The sequence below is a fragment of the Pagrus major genome, chromosome 15 (genome assembly GCF_040436345.1).
Source record: "Pagrus major chromosome 15, Pma_NU_1.0".
Classification (NCBI taxonomy): domain Eukaryota; kingdom Metazoa; phylum Chordata; class Actinopteri; order Spariformes; family Sparidae; genus Pagrus; species Pagrus major.
The window spans coordinates 11536033-11555629 of record NC_133229.1 but is presented as its reverse complement, the minus strand read 5'-3'; the positions used below and the strand labels follow the sequence as shown (position 1 = coordinate 11555629).

General features: G+C 44.7%; 1 protein-coding gene across 1 annotated transcript in view; it reads left to right on the top strand.

Annotated features, from left to right (window-relative positions):
• The window catches only part of unc5b (unc-5 netrin receptor B), an 83836-nt gene that overhangs the window by 58557 nt on the left and 5682 nt on the right, over positions 1–19597 (top strand). Inside the window, exons 3-9 of the mRNA XM_073482330.1 lie at positions 7860–8090; positions 8397–8540; positions 9810–9913; positions 12408–12588; positions 12783–12950; positions 13380–13544; positions 16980–17012. Of these exons, the coding sequence (XP_073338431.1) occupies positions 7860–8090; positions 8397–8540; positions 9810–9913; positions 12408–12588; positions 12783–12950; positions 13380–13544; positions 16980–17012 (1026 nt within the window). The remainder of the gene's footprint in view (positions 1–7859; positions 8091–8396; positions 8541–9809; positions 9914–12407; positions 12589–12782; positions 12951–13379; positions 13545–16979; positions 17013–19597) is intronic.

The following is a 19597-nucleotide window of genomic DNA, read 5'->3' as shown; positions in this document are numbered from 1 at the left end:
TAAAGCTTACATAGCTAGCTTACATGTAGCTGCTTTCTCTTGTTGCTAGTGTTTGTTATAAGCTAGGCTAACCTGTTGCTCAAACTGAAAATTTTTCTCTGACTCATAATGGCCAGTAAGTTCATTCCTCTACTAGAATGACACTTAGTAGAGTGCATACCTCCATCAAGGCTCAACAGGCCCCTCTAATTCTATCAAGCCTAATCCAATATCAAATAAAACGTATTGAAATTCGCTTGTATTTGGAGCCGCATCAAATTGTACTTACTCATAGATACCAACCACCTAAATATAACTGATTTTTTTCATCAAGATCCATGCATTATTCCCTGAGAAATGATGAAAAATGGCAAAAAAAATGTTCTGTCTTGCAATGTCAAAGAAGGTGAGAAAAAAATGTTGGATCCAAACCAAAAGTCAGTGGGGTCTATTCTGGGCTCAGACCCATCCTCCATCCAAGAGTCATGGAAATCCGTTCAGTAGTTTTTGTGTAATCCTGCTGACAAACCAACAAACCAAAATGGGCACGAGTGAAAACATAACCTCCTTGGCAGAGGTGAATACCAGACTGTTGGATCATTTCATAAAGTAGGGATGCCCTCGTCAGTTTTGCTTGTTATAAGAGACTAAGAATTGTGCCTGCTGCTGCGAGGGATGAAATCTGTTAGTTAGAAAGCCACCATGGTGAGTACAAAGAAACAGGCTGCAGAGTCATGCGGAGCCGCCGCAGGTGCACATCTTGGTGGTACTATCAGAATATCCAAACAAGAACTTTCAAGGCCAGCGTGTTTCTACGAGAGAGCACGAGGATGGATCCGTGTCGCTCTTAGCGGGACGTCAAATTGAGCTTCCTGCCTCCTGTCGCCTCACAGCTACCATGATGAAATGAAAATAATTGCGTGTCTGTTAGTCACTGGTGAATTAACGACATTTCCTATTAAAAGATGACCAATTTTCCCCCCTGTCTGCGCTCAAAAGGGCTGCTTATACTGTAAGTGTTTGCGTGAGCCTGTGTGTGTGTGCGTGTTGAGTCAGATGGGTGAACTGCATGACTCCTCACACCCCGTCTGGCTTTGTTGATGTGAGAAGTGATGCTGTGTCGCTCCAACCTGCACTCATGTCGCCTCATGCCCTAACTGATGCCAACACACACACTGAGTCTGTCCCAGTCACACGTTCAGCGATTTTTCCATCAAATCCGTCACCAAAATTTTGACACTTGCTTTTTTTCAGTCCACACGTCTCTTCACTTCATCCTTTCCCTCCTCTCTGGTCTCGTCTCTCTCCTCCTGTAGCGAGCTGTTTTCAAGCTGATGAGGATGAGGTCAGTCTGAATATCAATCACTCAATGTAATTGTCCTTTAAGGAAGGCAAGGAGAGACTCTCTCCCTCCATCCATCTCTGTCTCTTTCGACCTGCCTCTGTGTGTGTGTGCGTGGCGCGCGCGACTACCTCGGGGCTTCCTTGCGAGAATGATGATAATGAGTTAGATTGGGTGAGGATGATGGATATGGTCAGCCAGTCAATGTTACGTAATGGCTGCTGATCACTCTATTTATTGGCCTTGTTTCCGCAGTCACCGGGAGTGTTCGACTGTCTGTCCGCACAGCTGTTTGTCCTTAGTGGGCTCAGCCAACCGGTTGAGCTTCATAGCTGTGGGCCATCTTTCTTCCTCCATGAGTGTGTTTTAGGATGTCATTTGAAGTCTACTGGAGCTGCGCAAAGTGCTTTGAATCCAGCAGGCAGGAGGGACGAGCAGTGGAGTCAGGGGAGGGCCAGAAGAGGGAAAGCACTCCCATGTCAGACATTAAACTGCAAAGCAGAAGGGAGGAGGTGGGACGCTGTGCTGTTGTTTGTTTGTTTTTGACTTCATAGGACGTTGAAGAAAAGAAAGAGAGATTCCCGATCTTGCCAAAACCCAGCCTGACCCCGGCTTCTTTTATAGTGTCTCTCTGTTGTTTGGCTATTCTCCTTCCTGTGCTTTATTCTCTCTTTTCCCCCACTTCTGAGTGCAGTGTTGGGATAGTGAGGGCACTGGAGGGGACAGTAATGACTAACTCTGTAAAGGTAATGATAAAGTACAGACGCTTTAGACTGCACTCTGGCTAGAGGCGCTGGGGCTAAGAAAATTACAGTTGTCCATGAGTGTGTGTGTGAGAATGAGAGGCGAGAGAAAAGAGAGGGTGGAGAACGACAGAGGGCAGAAAGAATAACAGAGACGGTTTCACAGTCAGGCTGAGACAAAGATAGACAGACTGTGATTCATTTTCATGTGTGTTTGTGTGTGCACTTTGTGTATGCTCCATCATCTCTCCTCTACACTTGTCTTTTAGTGTCTCTTGACCTGTCTTCGGCCAGTCTTCCCATCTTGTCACCTCCGTCCAGATTCCCCCTCTCTCTCTCTCTGTCTCTCTGTGTCTCTCTCCCTCCCGCTCTCCCACGCACTCCTGCCCTCTAGTCGTGGCTTCGCTCCGCTGCTGTCACTCCGACTCTCGGTTACACTGCGTTGAAGCACTCCGCCACACAGTCACCAAAGGAAGGGACTCCTTCACTAAAACTTTAGCATACATGAATAAGAGTGGGTGAGACCCTCCTGTATGAGCACAGGTTGTCTTCTGTGCATGTGTGTTTGTGTGCTCTAGAAAAGAAATACCCAGCAGCCTGTGTTTGCTTTCTAGCTGTCTGCTGTCTGTCATTAGAGTAATAAAAGACTTGCTGTGCTGCACGGCAAGGAGTTATTGTCTTTTAGGTTCCTCCATTCCGCACAAATTGCCGGCTGCTGAGCTCTGATGGATGTTTGTACGTTGGCCCAAAAACACAGGTTCCACTTTAAACCCCCAGCTCCATTATTGCAGCGCAAGACAGGGTGGAGAGAGGGGAGCTGTCTGTCTGTCTCCTACCTCTGTCATCCAAAAGTGTTTTAATTAAACTCTGCAGGCCCCAGAACACACACACACACACACACACACACACATTACAGAGAAAGAGAGAGAGAGAGTTTATCCAAATACGCAGGGCTGTTCCTCCCATTCTGTCTCCATCTGAAGCACCGTCTCTCTCTGTTTGTCTGCCTCTGCCTCCGTGCCCCCTCTCATCGCGCCTGAAGAGTGACAGGCTGTGTTTTTCAGCCTCTGTTTGAACACCGAGCGATCAATGCCGGACAAAGGGAAAGAGCGGGGGTGAGGGGCGGGGAGGGGCAACACAATTGGTTATTGACAGTGAATTCAAAGTCTGAGAGACTGGAGGCGACGGCTTAGTAAGAGGAGAGCAAGAGGATGTGAGGAGAGAAAAACAGAGAGGAGAGGATTGGGAGATGTGATTCATGTTCGTGGTTTAAGGACACTTTCAGACGTGTTAACTTTCATTATTCTCATTGATTTCTGTTTACCTGCATGTGTACCTACTTGCGGTATTGTACGTGCTGAATAGAGTGTGTGTAAGTGACACAAAGTGTGGACCCCTGCCAGAGTGTCACCTGTGGATGTGCCTTGCGTTTCTAATTGTCTGCACTAGTTTGTGTTTGTATGACCCAACTTTTGTAAACTCCCACATGCTACACAAACACAGAACATATATACAGTGATTCATATACATAAATGCATAACTATGTCGTGCATTTTTTTTATTTGCATCTGGGTGAATGTAAACAGCAACAACAAGATTGTGATGGTAATATAGTTTTGGCTATCTTCATATTAAAAGTCTGACATCTGGGGAAACACTGTCCATCAACTCTGAATGTGTGTGTGCATCAAGCATCAATGACGTAAACACAGAGTCCACATCTCCTTGTCCCGCTGTAGTCCTGCGCTATTAAGACTGCACAATTAATTATTCAAAATTGTGATATATAGTTTTGCGTTTCCATACTTTAAAAGTGTAATTTTGTGATTTTTCAGTGGTATATCACGACCAACACACCTGTTAATACGGGGAAGCTAGCAGCTCTGGTGGGATTATGAAGGCTAAGATACACGCTATCTTTGTAAAGCTCTTATTGTCTTTTTTAAGAACAAATAGGTGGAATCCTTTGAGAAAATAAGGCACTAAGCATGAGAGTTGGCACGAAAGATCTTGCAGCTATCATTTATTTGTTCCTGTGTTGCATAATACTCTCTCACCCAGTCTGAAGCCATAAGAAAAAAAAATCAGATTTGATCAATGAATAGTGTAAAGGAGTCATGAAAACAATGTGTTAATCATTTCAGTTCATCGTCTCTCATTCATTTAGTTTTTTCCAGTTTACTACACTGAATAAATCAAAAATAATTTTCTCTCCCAAAAGTTTCAAGTGATCATTCTTTAATATTTGCGAGCACACTTCGCTGACTCATCGCCAGAACAGCCTTTCTGCTTTAACTGAGGAGCACTGGAGTCTAGGTGGGGTAAAGTGTAAAAGCTTGCCGCGTTAGGGTTCACCTTGGGGCCACGGCGTAGTGAGTAAAAGTAGTTGTTGGAACGTCTTTATAGAGGAAGTCACCAGAGAAGAGCGAGGATGCGTTTGCGGTACAGACAGGCTGGAGAGAGGCAGAGACAGATTAAGGATGACGGGTTCATCCTGGATGGCTGTTAGGCCCGGAGCAGCTGTTGGCCTTTCTGCCTGTCCTGTGGCCACAGCACTGCCAGGCTCAGAGCTGTGGGCAACGCCGCTTCAGCCTCTTTTTCGGGTTCAAAGATGGTACCGTCCCTGCACCTGAAGATGGTACGGTCCTGTCGAATCCCTGCTGGCCTCGGTTTGAATCGTGCCACAACTTTCTCTCCCACTTCCTTCATGCTCCGTGTTCCTTCTTTGCTTTCCCCTAATGTCTCAGACAGACTGTCAGGGGAAGCAGTGGGATGAGGGTGGGGGGGTGGCGATGTGCTCACTTTCCTAAAATAGGAGATGGTATCTTTCTAAGTGGATTCTCTTGTTCCCTGGTTGTGGAATAACTGATCAGGTCGGACTCGATACATTTTGAAAACGGAACGCTGCAAATTTGTCTGGTTTTAGTCTCATAGTGGAAGAAAACCAACTGCATTTGCCCTCCCACCTCTTTCTTTATCCACTAAATGTAGAGAATGAGATTTAAAATCTGTAATGCTGTGAGACTGCTGTGGAAGAAAAGCACAATTAACCATGGCTGCATGTGTGTGTGTGTGTGTGTGTGAGTATGTGTGAGTATGTCAAGGGAAGAAGTGAACTGGGTTTGATGCGCCCAAACCTTTTTCTTGCATCTGGCCCGAGCCGACCCTGTCAATCCGCTGCACTCTGCTCCAGTCTTCCATTTAATGCTTATTGAATTTAGATCCTTTTTGTACTCAGAACAAAGTTTTCTATTGGAAGGTCAGATCTATTAACTATTTATAAGAACCTGGATTACCTCAGAGGGAAAGTCAGAAAGTAATGATGAGAGTTTGATAGTAGGTGATGTTAAGGAACGAGAGAGAACATGTCTATTACCTGCTGATTTATAGTGGCTTTTAAAAGATACTATAATAGTGTTGTTGTATTTCTGTGCTACACGTGTCAGGTTTCAGGCAGACCATCATAGCTATACTGCACTCCTGGGGCCTCATTTATAAAATGGTCTTGCAATCAGTTTTGAGTTTTGAGTACTACTACATATGTGTAAGTAGTATAAAGCCTTTTGCGGCTCCAGAGGAAGCTGCGCCTAATCTGATAAATTGCTTCCTGTGATGTCACTCAGTTGGCTAGGCATTGTGGGTAATGTAGGCGCCAGGTTTTGAAAAGGAAGGGGAATGCATGGAATAAAAAAGGCAATCTCTCAGTCTGCTGTTTTGATTTTGATCATTTGTTTTTAAACCGTCCAGAATGAGTCCGACAGTGTTATGGGAGTGTGACACTAGACCAGTGGACTGCTTACAAAACCTGGCAGCCACATTACCCACAATGCAATTTAGCCACTGAATGACATCACTGGAGGCACTTTATCAGATTACATGCAGCTTCCTCTGGAGTCACAAAAGGCTTTATACTACTTTTTCACATATACAGCGTTACTCCCCAAGACCTGCCAACACACTTTAATGTGAATATTTGATGGAGTTACCCTTAAAGTATGACTTAAGCAGAAAACCTTGGATAAGTAGCCTTTTAAGTAGGTTTATATAACCTTACTTTAATGTGGAAATGATCTTATCTCTAAGTAAAATCTAGATTGAAGTGTTTGAAGTGATTTTCTTGTTGAGTATGTGGGGGGAATTGCAGTTCGGGATGCATATGAGCCTGTGCACAACTTTGAATCAGCTTTATGAACAATGTTCAGTGGCGACACACACACACACACACACACTTAGGCTTAGTTTGTCAACCTGCTATTTAGTCCAATTAATAATATGTGTTCCCTGGATCAATCTCCTCTCTCTCCCCATCTTGTCTACCAGGAAGTTTAATTTCTCTATGTCTCGCTATGTCTCAGTTTTGCTGGCATTATATAAGGGGGAAATTGCAAGGCAGCTGCTCAGCATCTTTTATGAGTCGAACATCAGCACACTGTCAGAAATGATCTTAAGACTCTAAGGCTGTGTTCCAGACAACGTCGGATGCTGGAATTTCCTCGTTGGAACTTCTGACCTTAAAGCGTTCTAGGTGCAAGATGCCAAATATGAACAAAATATTTGACTGACCCCAAAAATATGATGTCTCTTTGGCAAGTGTACACAAAATTGCACCACCTGACTTCTCTGGAACGCAGCAGAAGTTCAAGTATGAAACATTTTTCGAAATACATGAGGCCCCTGTTGTCTGCAGCTGTCATTTTACAGGCTCTTCTGCAGTCTGCTTCAGTGTTTTGCTCAAGTACACAAAGATACAGTCCAGTTTATAGACACCCTGCAGCCCTGTAAACAAACAAGTCTGACTGAACCTGAATTTTTTCAGCCCGATCGCAGCACTAACAGCTGGAGGAAAAGGTTAACAAGTGATGTGCTGTGTTTGACAATTTATGCCATTATATCATTATACATCATTATGATACTTGAAACTGTCAAGTCAGTCGACCAAAATCACAAAAAATTGCCTCAACGGGCTTCACAATCTGTATGGTAAATGTGCTGACACTCGAAATGTTAAAAAAAACGGCAGAGCACATAGCAAAGTTATCAGTGCAACCCCGATTTCAGAAAGTTTCTTAAAAATAGGTCACAGTAATTACAATTTTTCTGTTGAAATCTAGCACGCTTTGAAAACCACTGTATATTAGCCAATAACATTGCAGCATTGATATACTGCCTGGGATCCACCCATCATTATAAGACTCTGAGTGAAGAGGTCAGAGCTACCATGTCCTTCCTACGAGGAGAAGCTCTTGGCAGCGTTGCCGAGAGGTATGTGTCACATGGAAAATGTCAAGGGATAATGTGCGATCACCAGGACCTGTCTGTGGAAGGTCAGCGGCGCTCCTCCCCAGCTGAGAGGCATGGACTCTCCCAGCGAGACCAGAGTAGGAGGCCTGCATTGACCAGATTAGTGGCGGTACAAGGAGGCGAAAATGTCACCGTGCCCCTGCATTTACAGTCCAAACTGTCAGCAGCTTAAATGTCCTGTTGAAATATGTGAACAGGTTTGACTTGATGCATACAGCAAAACGCTGCCGACAAACTGTTTCACACTTGCCCTAAAGCTGCGTTGAGACACACATGACAAGCTGTCACACACACACATACTCCCTCCAGGTATGGGATAGCTTATTGATCCCCACGGGACATTTGTCATTTTGTTTTTTTCTGAACAGTGAGGTCGGAGTGCAGGATGAGCCGCACAGCAGCAGAGAGACTCGCTGCCCGATTACGCCTCTTTAATTGTGGTGTTTCCATTGTATTGACAGTCATCCTCATCTCTTCTGTCCGTGTGTTTTCAGACAGCAGCGACTACAGCGAGGCCGAGGTTCTCCCAGACTCCTTCCCGTCAGCGCCGGCAGAACCTCTCCCAGAATTCCTGCTGGAACCGGAGGACGCTTTCATCGTGAAGAACCGGCCGGTCCAGCTGCGGTGCCGGGCGTCCCCTGCCACCCAGATCTACTTCAAATGTAACGGAGAATGGGTCAATCAGAACGATCATGTCACCAGAGAGAGCCTGGACCAGATCACAGGTATTACACACACACACACACACACACACACACACACACACACTGAGAGGTGTGCTGTAATCACAACTACACAGACGTACTGTAGTAATGTCACCTTGTATTTCACAGACATAAACATCATACTCAATTACAAACATCATTTTCAACTACATAATCCATTAGCTCCCATAGGCTTTTATGTGCACGTTAACAGCATTTGGCCTGCAGCCAATGCATTATTTATATGCACTGTGAAAAATATGCCCCTCTAATCTCTCTCTCTCTCCTTCTCTCTTCCTCCCCCTCTCCCTCTGTCGCTCCTCACAGGTCTGGTGGTGCGGGAGGTGGACATCTCAGTATCCAGGACCCAGGTGGAGGAGCTGTTTGGGTTGGAGGACTACTGGTGCCAGTGTGTGGCCTGGAGCTCGGCTGGCACCACCAAGAGCAACCGTGCCTACGTCCGCATTGCATGTCAGTACCAAGGCTGCGTGTGTGTGTATTGGGATGAGAAAAAACACTCCCTTTAAATTGAATTTTCATATTCATAACTGTGAAACTCCTCACATTAATGTCTGACAAACAGTCTTACATTGGTTTCCTGATTTATTTTGAAATCCGTAAACCTGTCACCCTGGCTGAAGGCATGGCTTGCACATTGTATCGCCCCCTAAGAACAAGTTAAATCAGATGTGTGTAAATACTACAAACTAAAGAACAACAGGGAAATGAGGTTACCACCATTTATTTATCCTTTATTTGTGCAAGAGCACCTTATGATTCATTATTGTTTAGCTAAGTTTCTTTGATTGTTTGTTTTTCACTATAAAAAATATGCATGTTAAGTGATTCCAGTATGTTTTAGTGCAATTTTAAAGGAGCAATATGGAAGAATTGGCCACCTTGAATTCAAACTCTCATAAGATAGGGGCAGCGTATCACCAGGTAGATGCTGCTAGCTGTATTCTCCTTATGCATCCACAACTGTAGCTGATGTTAGCTTGTTAGTTCAGTTAGCTGTGGACTTAGCTGGACTACCAGAGAAGTGATGGTGTTTACGCCGCTGGCACAGGAGCTTTGGACCACAGGGAGAAAGAGGTTTTTAGGCCCGAGGCTAGCTGGTTAGCATGCTAACTTCAGTAGATATCTCTTTAATAAATTACATCAACAACAACGTCAAAATTGTTGTTTATTCACTTTCCATTGATCATGTTTAATGTTTATGTAATTATTTTTTTGAATACTTTTTTGAAAATGAAAGATTTTTAAGGGTATTTTAATGACTATCAGGGTAATATCGTTAATCACAATTATGTTTGACAGGATAATCATGACATCAAATTTTCATATCATCCCATGCTGAGTGTGGATACGTGTGTGTGAGAGAGAGATGGAGAAAGGAAGGAAGGGAGACAGCAGAAGGGCAAATGCTTCCGACTTTTAGCTTGTCATATGTGTCAGCTTAAGTATATATGCAAATGAATTTGCCGGAGCACTCCATCATAGTGCCCCGTGGTAATGTGTGGCGTAGTGTGTGATTGACACACTGCATGAGGGTATAAAGTGGAAAAAAACACGACACAGTGACAGCGGCTTTTGGGGCTTATGCCTGGTGTGCGTGAGTGTGTGTGTGTGTTTGTGTGTGTGTGTGTGTGACAGCCAATGTCACCAAGATAAACAGGGTGTCACTGCTGTAACACAGCGAGCTTCACTAACTGACTACATCTGTGTCGCCCCCTGTAGACCTGAGGAAGAACTTTGAGCAGGAGCCGCTGGGGCGGGAGGTGCGACTGGAGCAGGAGGTGCTCCTGCAGTGTCGCCCCCCGGAGGGCATGCCTGCTGCAGAGGTAGATCTCACCCTCCTCATCCTCATTCTCACTGCTTTTCAAGGTTTCCATTTGTGTTTTTGATAAGAGTAATAGTTCAGGATCATTTCAAATTTTTATAGCTTTACATCTCACGCCAAGATAGCAAAGCCAAGAGATAAATAATCAGTTACAGACCAACATAAACGTGATGCACAAGGGAGCATAGTAAAGGGCGAGCCAGTGAAGTTTGAGAGATTTAAGTCCATCCAGCTATGTGGCACCATCACGCCAAAACCCCCATAATGAAAAGAAATAATATGCGCTGTTATTTAAGCGACTAAGCAAAAAAGGACTGCGCTTAAATCCACTTTGTGTCATGTTTTAACACTAAGCTTCTTAGCGCTATTTCAAACAATTTTATTTCTCTCATAAAACAGCAGTACAACAGTATATTAAGAAAGAAAGCAAACTATTCATAAATGCAGATTTTTATGACTCGAGTAAATATTCACGTTCTGTCGGGGTTTATTGTTGTTTTTAGTGGCTAAATAACCTGTTACTATGCAACACGAAAAGCACACAACAGCCAATTTAAGAAGGTGTTTTGTGATAAAAACTAAAAGTATTGCTTGTGGCTACTTGCTTGTTTTATGCATTAGTGAGGACGATGTGTTCAGCACGATGGTGCTGGATGCGCTGCTGCCGACCCGGACTGCCTGTGGACAGGAAGACCACAGGCAGTCCGGGTCGGCAGCAGCGCATCCAGCACCATCGTGCTGAACACAGGGGCTCCCCAAGGATGCGTGCTCAGCCCCTTACTGTTCACCCTGCTGACCCATGACTGCACACCAACACACAACACCAACCTCTTCGTCAAGTTTGCGGATGACACGACTGTGGTGGGGCTCATCAACAACAACAATGAGTCAAACTACAGGGATGAGGTGAGCCAACTGGCCAAGTGGTGCAGAGACAACAATCTCTCTCTGAACGTGGAGAAGACAAAGGAGATTGTTGTCGACTTCCGGAGAGCCCCCACCCAGCACCCTCCACTGACTATCAATGGAGCTGCTGTGGAGAGAGTGAGCAGCACCAGGTTCCTGGGTGTGCACCTCTCTGAGGACCTCTCCTGGAGCAGGAACACCGCATCACTGGCCAGGAAAGCTCAGCAGCGCCTCTACTTCCTCCGCAGACTGAGAAGAGCCAGAGCACCAGTCCACATCATGACAACCTTCTACCGTGGAACCACCGAGAGCATCCTGACCAGCTGCATCACTGTGTGGTACGGCAGCTGCACTGCATCCTGCAAGAAGACCCTGCAGCGCATAGTAAGAGCAGCTGAGAGGATCATCGGTGCCTCCCTCCCCTCCCTCCAGGACACTTACAGCACACGTCTGGCCCGCAAAGCACTCAGCACTGCGGGCGACCCCACCCACCCCAACCACCAACTCTTCAGTCTCCTGCCTTCCGGGAGGAGGATGAGGAGCCTCCGAGCGAGAACCAGCAGACTGAGAGACAGTTTCATTCATCAGGCCATCAGGATGCTGAACTCCCTCCCAGCGCTGCCCCCCCTTCCCTCTCCTTCTCCGCCCGCCGCCCCCACTAACTATGGACATTGTTGACCCCCCCCCCCCCCCCCCCCATGGCACCAGCCACTTTTACAACTCAAAAACACTTTAAAATCTATTTGCACTGTGTAAGAATGTTTACAATTTCATTGTCATAGACCAGTTTACACCATTTTATACTGTCATATTTATATCAAACTGCCATATTTATATCTATATTTATATCCAATCCCAATACTGACATACCTATTCCACACTATTTATATCTCCGGACTTTATATTCCCGAATGTCTCTTAGCTGTACATATTTTATTTTTATTTTTATTTTTAGATCTATATTTCTATTTTATTTTATATTCTTATATTTCTTATTTCTGTCTGGACAGAGGGAAACACAATTTCAATTCTCTGTATGTCTTGTACATATTGCAGTTTTGACAATAAAGTCGACTTTGAACTTTGAACTTTGAAAAGAGTTTGGTCAAAAAAAGCCACAAATTCTATTTTTCTTGAGCTAACTGATCAAATATTGACACCTGAATACCTCATGTAGCATTGAAGTGCATCGTGATGGCTTAATACTCTGCAGGTTTACTGTGTTTGCTGAATGGATCTGTGTGTGTGTGGTGCGCTGACTCATGTTTATGCATACACACCTGTTGATTTGTGCCGACTGATGAAGTGACGTCTGCCAAAAGATTACAATAAAGTTATAACACAGAGGATGTTTTTCAAAATGTTCAACTAAAATCTTGGCTGCTATGGTTACGTTCTCCATTTCGAGTCATTTCCTCACCGTGCCATCAGAATGAGGATTTGTTTTCAGTACAACAAAGTCCTGAGTGGTCTGTATTTATGTGTGTGTGTGTGTGTGTGTGTGTGTGTGTGTGTGTGTGTGTGTGTGTGTGTGTGTGTGTGTGTGTGTTTGTGTGTGTGTGTGTGTGTGTGTGTGTGCCTTTCTACAGGTGGACTGGCTGAAGAATGAGGACGTCATAGATCCATCGCAGGACTCCAACTTCCTGATCACCATCGATCACGACCTGATCATCAAACAGGCCAGACTCTCGGACACGGCGAACTACACCTGCGTGGCTCGTAACGTGGTGGCCAAAAGACGCAGCAGCACAGCCACTCTCATTGTTTATGGTAACACACACACACACACACGTTTCTCTTTCTTTTTTGTGACGATAAACCTGCTTTCTTCAGATTAATGTTAGCTATGTAGGGGTACCAGAGCTCCTGGATGCTTTAGCTGTCTGTGTTTTCGTCACTGTTAAAGTTGACCAGGGTATTATAACTCCCTGAGGTGCTCACTTTGCCCGTCGTGTCTCTGTCAGTGAGTGGAGGCTGGTCTTCTTGGACTGAATGGTCAGAGTGTAACGCTCGGTGCGGGCGGGGCTGGCAGCGACGAACACGCAGCTGCACCAATCCCGCACCTCTGAACGGAGGAGCCTTCTGCGAGGGCCCACCCTTCCAGAGAGTGACCTGCACCACGCTGTGCCCAGGTGAGGGAAATTTCCCGAACGGGACATTCTGCAGGAAATACCAGGATGAAGAAAGTGGTGTTCAGCAGTGGTCCTCCACATAATGTTGAAGTGTAGAACAAAAAAAGGCTGTTAGACGATCTTAAAATGTTTTTCAGCTCCAGAACAACTTCATCCAACCAGGACAGAAAAGCATTTTGTCATGGAGCTGCTCCTCATCCACATCAGGAACATAGTGTTACCTTATTTACTGTCACACACCATTCTGCTGCTCATTGCTTTGGCCCCTGTGTCAGACCACCCTGCCTCCAAAATCATTTAAAACAAATCACAGAATGATTAAGGAAATGATGCCATTAGAAACGTGTCATGCCGCACTATAACATCACGTCCCGTCTTCCTGAAGTGATAAACTGTCCGGTGACTCACTTTTCTGCTGTCTCGTTCCAGTGGACGGCGGCTGGACGGAGTGGGCAAAGTGGTCCGCCTGTGGGACAGAGTGCACCCACTGGCGCAGTCGCGAGTGCCAAGCCCCGCCACCCAGGAACGGAGGGAAGCACTGCAGCGGCAGCATGATGGAGAGCAAAAACTGCACCGAGGGGCTGTGTGCGCGCAGTAAGTCACCTGAGCAAAGTGTTTGAACTGGGGCGGCTGTTAAATGTCAAAGAGAGTCAGTATTTGGCTCGTATATATTTCTTGGTGTAATGTAACTCTTCAGTTGGCCCTTTAATGCAAATCAGTTTAACTGGCGAATATCTGAAAGAATACAGTGTTTTGGTAGGTATCTGCAGGGGTCAAGTCCCTGAAAGCCCTTTCTATGCTGCTTCAGGAGGTTGTTGAATTGATAAGAGGAAGGCTCGCAGGCGGTGATTTGGCTCATAGATCACAGTTTTACAAGGTGTATTGCATTTCAAAGCTGTTCTGTATAGAACTGTATTCCCAAGGTGTTTAGCCGTTGCAGCCTGGTGAGAGCGCGGCTGATGTAGAGAGAGAGAGATGAAAGGAAAAACAGCTAAATCGCAGACAGATGTTTCATGAGGCAAAATTTAGGTTCACAAAGAGAGAAGGCAAGTGATCCACATCTAAAGAGCACAGATGGAGAGGGAGAGAGCAAGTGCAGGCTAAGGGAGCACACGAGTGGGAAGCGAGCATGACACGGCCAAGTTGAGAAATTAGCACAGCGAAGAGCATATGAGAGTGAGTCAGACTCACACTGACACCCAATGTGCAGCCCGTGATGAGCAGGGAGGAATCCAGCTGACAGCGCATTAGAATCTTAGAGACGCACATCCACAGAGGCAGTGAGATGCTCTTAAGCACACACTTAAACAACACATACACACAAGTTCGCCGACCAACGCACGCAGACGAACCTCCGTAAAACACACGTGCGACGAGGGGGTCATAAGCACACTCAGAGCGACGCCTCGCTTCAACTCTATCAGACGGACGCACGAGTCCTGACATAAACAGGCTTCCATGGAGCAGCCAGATTAGACAAATACTCTGTGTGATTTGGCTGTACAGAGCGGAGCATTCTCAGGGGGCTGTCAGGAAAACATGCACTCGAGTGGCTCTGACAGAGGGGGAAGATGGGAGGCAGTGTGCTGCAGAAAATCTGTAAATGTGTCACTTGGCAGACTACAGGTTACGGACTTATTTATTTTCCCAGCACATAATGTGACCAATCTGAGCACAAATTGTCCTGATGACACGACGACTGTTTGTGCTCCTAATTGGGATGCACTGATTTTTATCGGCTGATGTTCGCCTTGTTGTCTGCTATCGGTAAATAAAATGACACTCATCGATGGCAGTGACTGATGTTTATCTGATGAGTCACATCAATGTTGCGTTGGCACATTTATGAGTTATTAGCTTGTGTCATCGCTGCCAACAGATTGTAAGGCGATGAAAGTATTGAAATTTTTTTATCATTGAGTAGGTAGTTGTATAGCTGGATGAGAAGGCTTTGGAAGCAGTTCCTTTTTGAAAAAAGAACAATCTTATTCACGCGAAAGAAGGTTTTATTAAAGCTTCAATATGTAAGAATGTGAAGAAATAATAATAAATGAAAACAAAATAAATATGTCGAGGATGTCTATGTTTTGTGATGAGGAGACATCCACTGAAGTTAGCATGCTAACCAGCTAGCCCCAGCCCTGAACACCTCTTTCTCCAAAGCTCCTGTGCTAGTGATGTAAACGCCATCATTCCCCTGGTAGTCCGGCTAGACAACAATAATAAACGTCGGTATCAGCATCAGTCGAATTTTTCTTTTTCTTTTTTAGACAGCCGGCAGATAAAAATGTCTAGTGTATCCATATGCTGTGCTAAAAACGAATGTACAACAGAGTTTCTCAGCTTTTAAAACATCACACATGTCTCGTTTGGTAGTGTTGAACATGATTACACCGTCACGTCCTGCTGCACTGATTCATCAAGGAAGCCCATGTAGTTTCTCCCTCTGGGCTGATGGGCAATGCTTGTAGCCAAGCTGCTTTTGTGGTTCAAGATCAATGAATAATATATTTCTCTGAAAAAAGACCCTCTTGCTTGACTTGTCCTCTGTTATGATTTAATAACCTTTCTATTTACTCAAAGAACTTCTTTTGGACACATCTACATGGTCAGTAAATGAACGTTACAGTACAGTACACCTGTTTTTCACTGAAAAACACAGAGGATAATACATAGGGGATGATAATTAATGGCTCTACCTTGGCTAAGGAAAGGTCAGATGTAGACAAAAATACATATAGAAGTCTTTTTTCCCTTTCTTACAGGGTGTTATATACTGTAGGTGCTTATGCATGTAAAAGGTCTTGAAAGATAAAAAGGTCAACGTCTGCGACAACAGAAGCTCATCACTGCCACAGTAAACACTGCTCCAGAAGTGACTGAAACGCCTCGTCAGAAGTCTCACCTTTAATTCCATGACTTCTTGACATCACACTACATCACCATGACACACATTTGCATAATTTATGCCTATATTCACGGTAGAAGTGACTCTAACTGAAAGCTGGAAACACGATAGAGCCGACTGGGGACACGGTGAGCGGTGTTGGTTCAGACGTGTGTCAGGAGCTAAAACAGAGAGGGGATACAGTGCTGCAGCTGGACAGGATGAAGAAACTGATGTGTTTTTTGATTATTAAAGCATGTTCTCCTCTGAATCATAATAATCAGTACAAGAGGTCCAGGTCTTTGAGGGTTAAACATCAGTGTTGGCCCAGAGCTCTACAATCAGCGCATCCCTAGTTCAGACAATCATACAACAGAATCAGACTGTATCGCCTCACTCATTGTTAATCCCCTCTGAGGATCGGCTAAATACCCTCAGTCGTAAATGTTAAAATGCTTTGAGACACCGCAAACCATCATCTTCACTGGCTCCTAGTCGCTTCTAAATGCTATTGGATGAGAGGTAAAGTCGGGGAATCCATTTGGCGTTTTGACGATGCTTGGGAGAGAAGGTTATTTGGTTTGAGATTCATGCTGTAGTGAGTGACAGGATCCTGAAAGATGGCTTTGATATTCATCAGACCACTCAGGGATGATTCACGTTGGTGTTATCTTGGAAAAGATTGGCCCCGTCAGGATGTGTTTTTTCTCTTCATAGGATGAAAGTGATAATGCACCCTGTGGGCTGTATAACGGGACTGTTTCAGTCTCCCTCGTGTACCGCACAACACCAGCGTCCTTGTTCATTTTCAGAACTGTCTTTAACTCTCATCCCAATGATCCTAATCTCTTCCGCAGTCATTTCTAATAGACTTTTATTCCTTGGGCATTATGTAAACAATTACGCTGAACCTCATCCCACAGTGCCACGCATTCACACATTTTTAGGTTATTATTTCTTAGATGTGAACTGTTTCCCTGCTCTTTTATGTTTACATTTCTATTTTCATATTGATGAGCTGTTGTTTACTCTCTGCTTTGTATTATGTTGTATCTTTCATTTGCATAACGACTAGTCCATCCATTTTTATTGTGTTGTTTTTTTCTTTTCTTCTTCTCTTGTTTTTTCTCCTGTTCAAACAGATAAAAAGATTTCTATTGAACATGCAAGCCATCGTAAGTTCACCTCCCCCATGACTTCACTCTGCTTCATACTGTGTGTGTGTGTGTGTCTGTCCGTCTTGTGTGCTCATACACATGATGAGTCCTAACATCTGTGTTCGCACGTGGGGCTGAATGCGAGCGGCGGCGTTTTGTGTCGAGCCCATCTATCCGCGCTTTGTTGTCATCCCAGATCGAGTTCATTGAAGACGCGCCTCACCTTCTTGTCCGGCCTGCTTATGAGTGTTGTTATCCTGTCCTGTCTGGCATGTTGACTAAGCCTAACATAGGTTTCTGAGCTGGCTCCGTGTTCGCACGTTGGATCATTTACATAACAGCTTGCTGCAACTGCGGACTGAAGAACAAAGAAGGTACAATTGCAAAAACAAAATGGATTATCAGATTGAATAATTGGACAAACTGCACAAAAAGTTGCACGAACGAGACGCAGTGGAGTAGCAAAATGACGGCCCTCAAAGTTGAGACTGAGCTGGAATCACTTGCTGGAGAAAAACAGTTGATTTCCGCCTGACTAGTTTACATGTGAAGTGATTCTAATTCCTCTAGCTCAATGCGACGTAGGCTGAGGGGAGAGCAGCGGAGGTAATGCACCTAATTCGCTATTGTTCCGTTTGTGGTAATAAGTGCGGACGGCTGTCGGATTCGGTTCCATCGCGGCACGTGAGCACAGGAGCTCTCCTCTGCCAGCCTCCGGCTTTCCTCTCCTCTCCTCCACTCTCTCTTTCTTCTGCTCTCGCTGCAGCTCTGTAGTGTTCAGCGGTTTTCTCCCAACTTCTCGCCTGCTCTTTCAACACGGGCCTTTTCCTCAAGCACAGCCACCCTTATCTCCTCTCTCCTCCTCGCCACACTTATAATCCGTCTGTCCTCTCAACAAATCACAACCTTATCTAACTCCTTCCTATCCCTTTTTGCCAAATTGCCTCTCCTGCAGCTCCCTCCTCCTCTGTTTATCCGGCCTGTCTACTCCGTCTTTGTAGCTCTTCATTGTCTCCCGCCCAACCTCGCTCCTTGTCTTCTCCTCTTTTTTCTTGCTGTGGTGTGACTGGCTCACGTGTCTGGGCTGGGTACGGCTCTGCTAGTGTTGGGGAGTCTGGGCTGAAGCAGGCCGTGGTGGTGTGCCTGCTGACCAGTCACAAACAATCACCCAGCAGCCCGGCCCAGCGGGGAGCAGGTGAAATTCTGGCCAACCACCTCCCCCTTAACCCACCTCACTTCAACCCATGCCAACTTTTGTTGTGGGATGTGCTCCCTGCAGGCCGGGCAGAGCTGATGAATAATGTGTGATCTGTTTTAACTGAACAAGATTTATCTTTAGCTTGAATCAAATCCACCAAACGTTAAACGGCTCACGCTCATCTGCATATTATTTTCAAGATTAATCGGTTAATCGTTTAGTCTTTAAATGTCAAAAATGCTCCTAACAGAGCCCAAAGTGACGTCTTTAAATTGCTTCTTTTGTCCAACCAACAGTCCACAACCCAAAGACTCTTCTTTCACTATCATAAATGGCAAAGAAAAGCAGCAAAGCCTCAAATTTAAGAAGCCGAAACCAATAAATGTTTGACATTTTTGCTTGAAAAAAGACTAAAATGATTATTCGTTTCCAAAAGTAGTTGGCAATTAATTTTCTTTTGATCGACAGAGCTTTCAGTCACCGTAATCATTCCTTTTTTCAGACTGGCAATGAATCGCTCTCCTCCCTAACTCTTAAAATTGTACATCCCACTGAATGGGATAATTAGAATCATGTTTATGCAACAGGGCACATGATGAGTGATGATTTTATGATGACATTAAAGGTGCAGTATGTAAGAATTAATTAAGAAAAAGAAAAAAAACAAGAGGTAACAGTAATAGCAGGTTTAACGTTATATCAGAGACAGTCTATGTATTGTGTTAGTTAGCATGTTAACCAGCTAGCCCTGACCCATCCTGTCTTGTAATAATCTGAACTCCCAGTCAGGACCACTAAGTGCACGGCTAACTGAGCTAACTAGCTAATGGCAGCTAGAGTTAGCAGCAATTTGCGGTTACTCTGCTGATATGCTACGTCCTATTTGTTTGGAATGACCTTAGACACTATGCTAATTCTTACGCATTGCATCTTTAGCAAAGAAACTCCATTTAATGTGGATTGCTCACATCATGGCTGATCCATCTAATAAGATCATTAACTCCCCCAGATCTGTGGATCTCTAGTATTTTCTCAAGTCACAGTCTTTTTTAGTGCTTAATTAACTATTTTTAATTCCCTGACACTGTTGCCTTGCTGAGCTGTGATAGTGTGAAAGTGACACAAAAAGGGAATTAAGCACCAAAAATACCAAATGAGTCAACTTCCTCAGGCTGCTGAAGGCTCACGTCAGCTTCTTCAGCTGAACTTGGATCACGGGAATCATGTTAGGAAGGGGAACTCATCAAGCCCGGTGTGGACAGGAGGAACAATTATAGCGACCAATAACTCATTCAATATATTGTACATATGGTCATGTCAGTATTGTTTTAAGACAGACTTGTGAACCTATACTTGAAGATTTCAATTTCAACTTTGGCTGACCTTGTAAAAAAAAAAAAAAAGG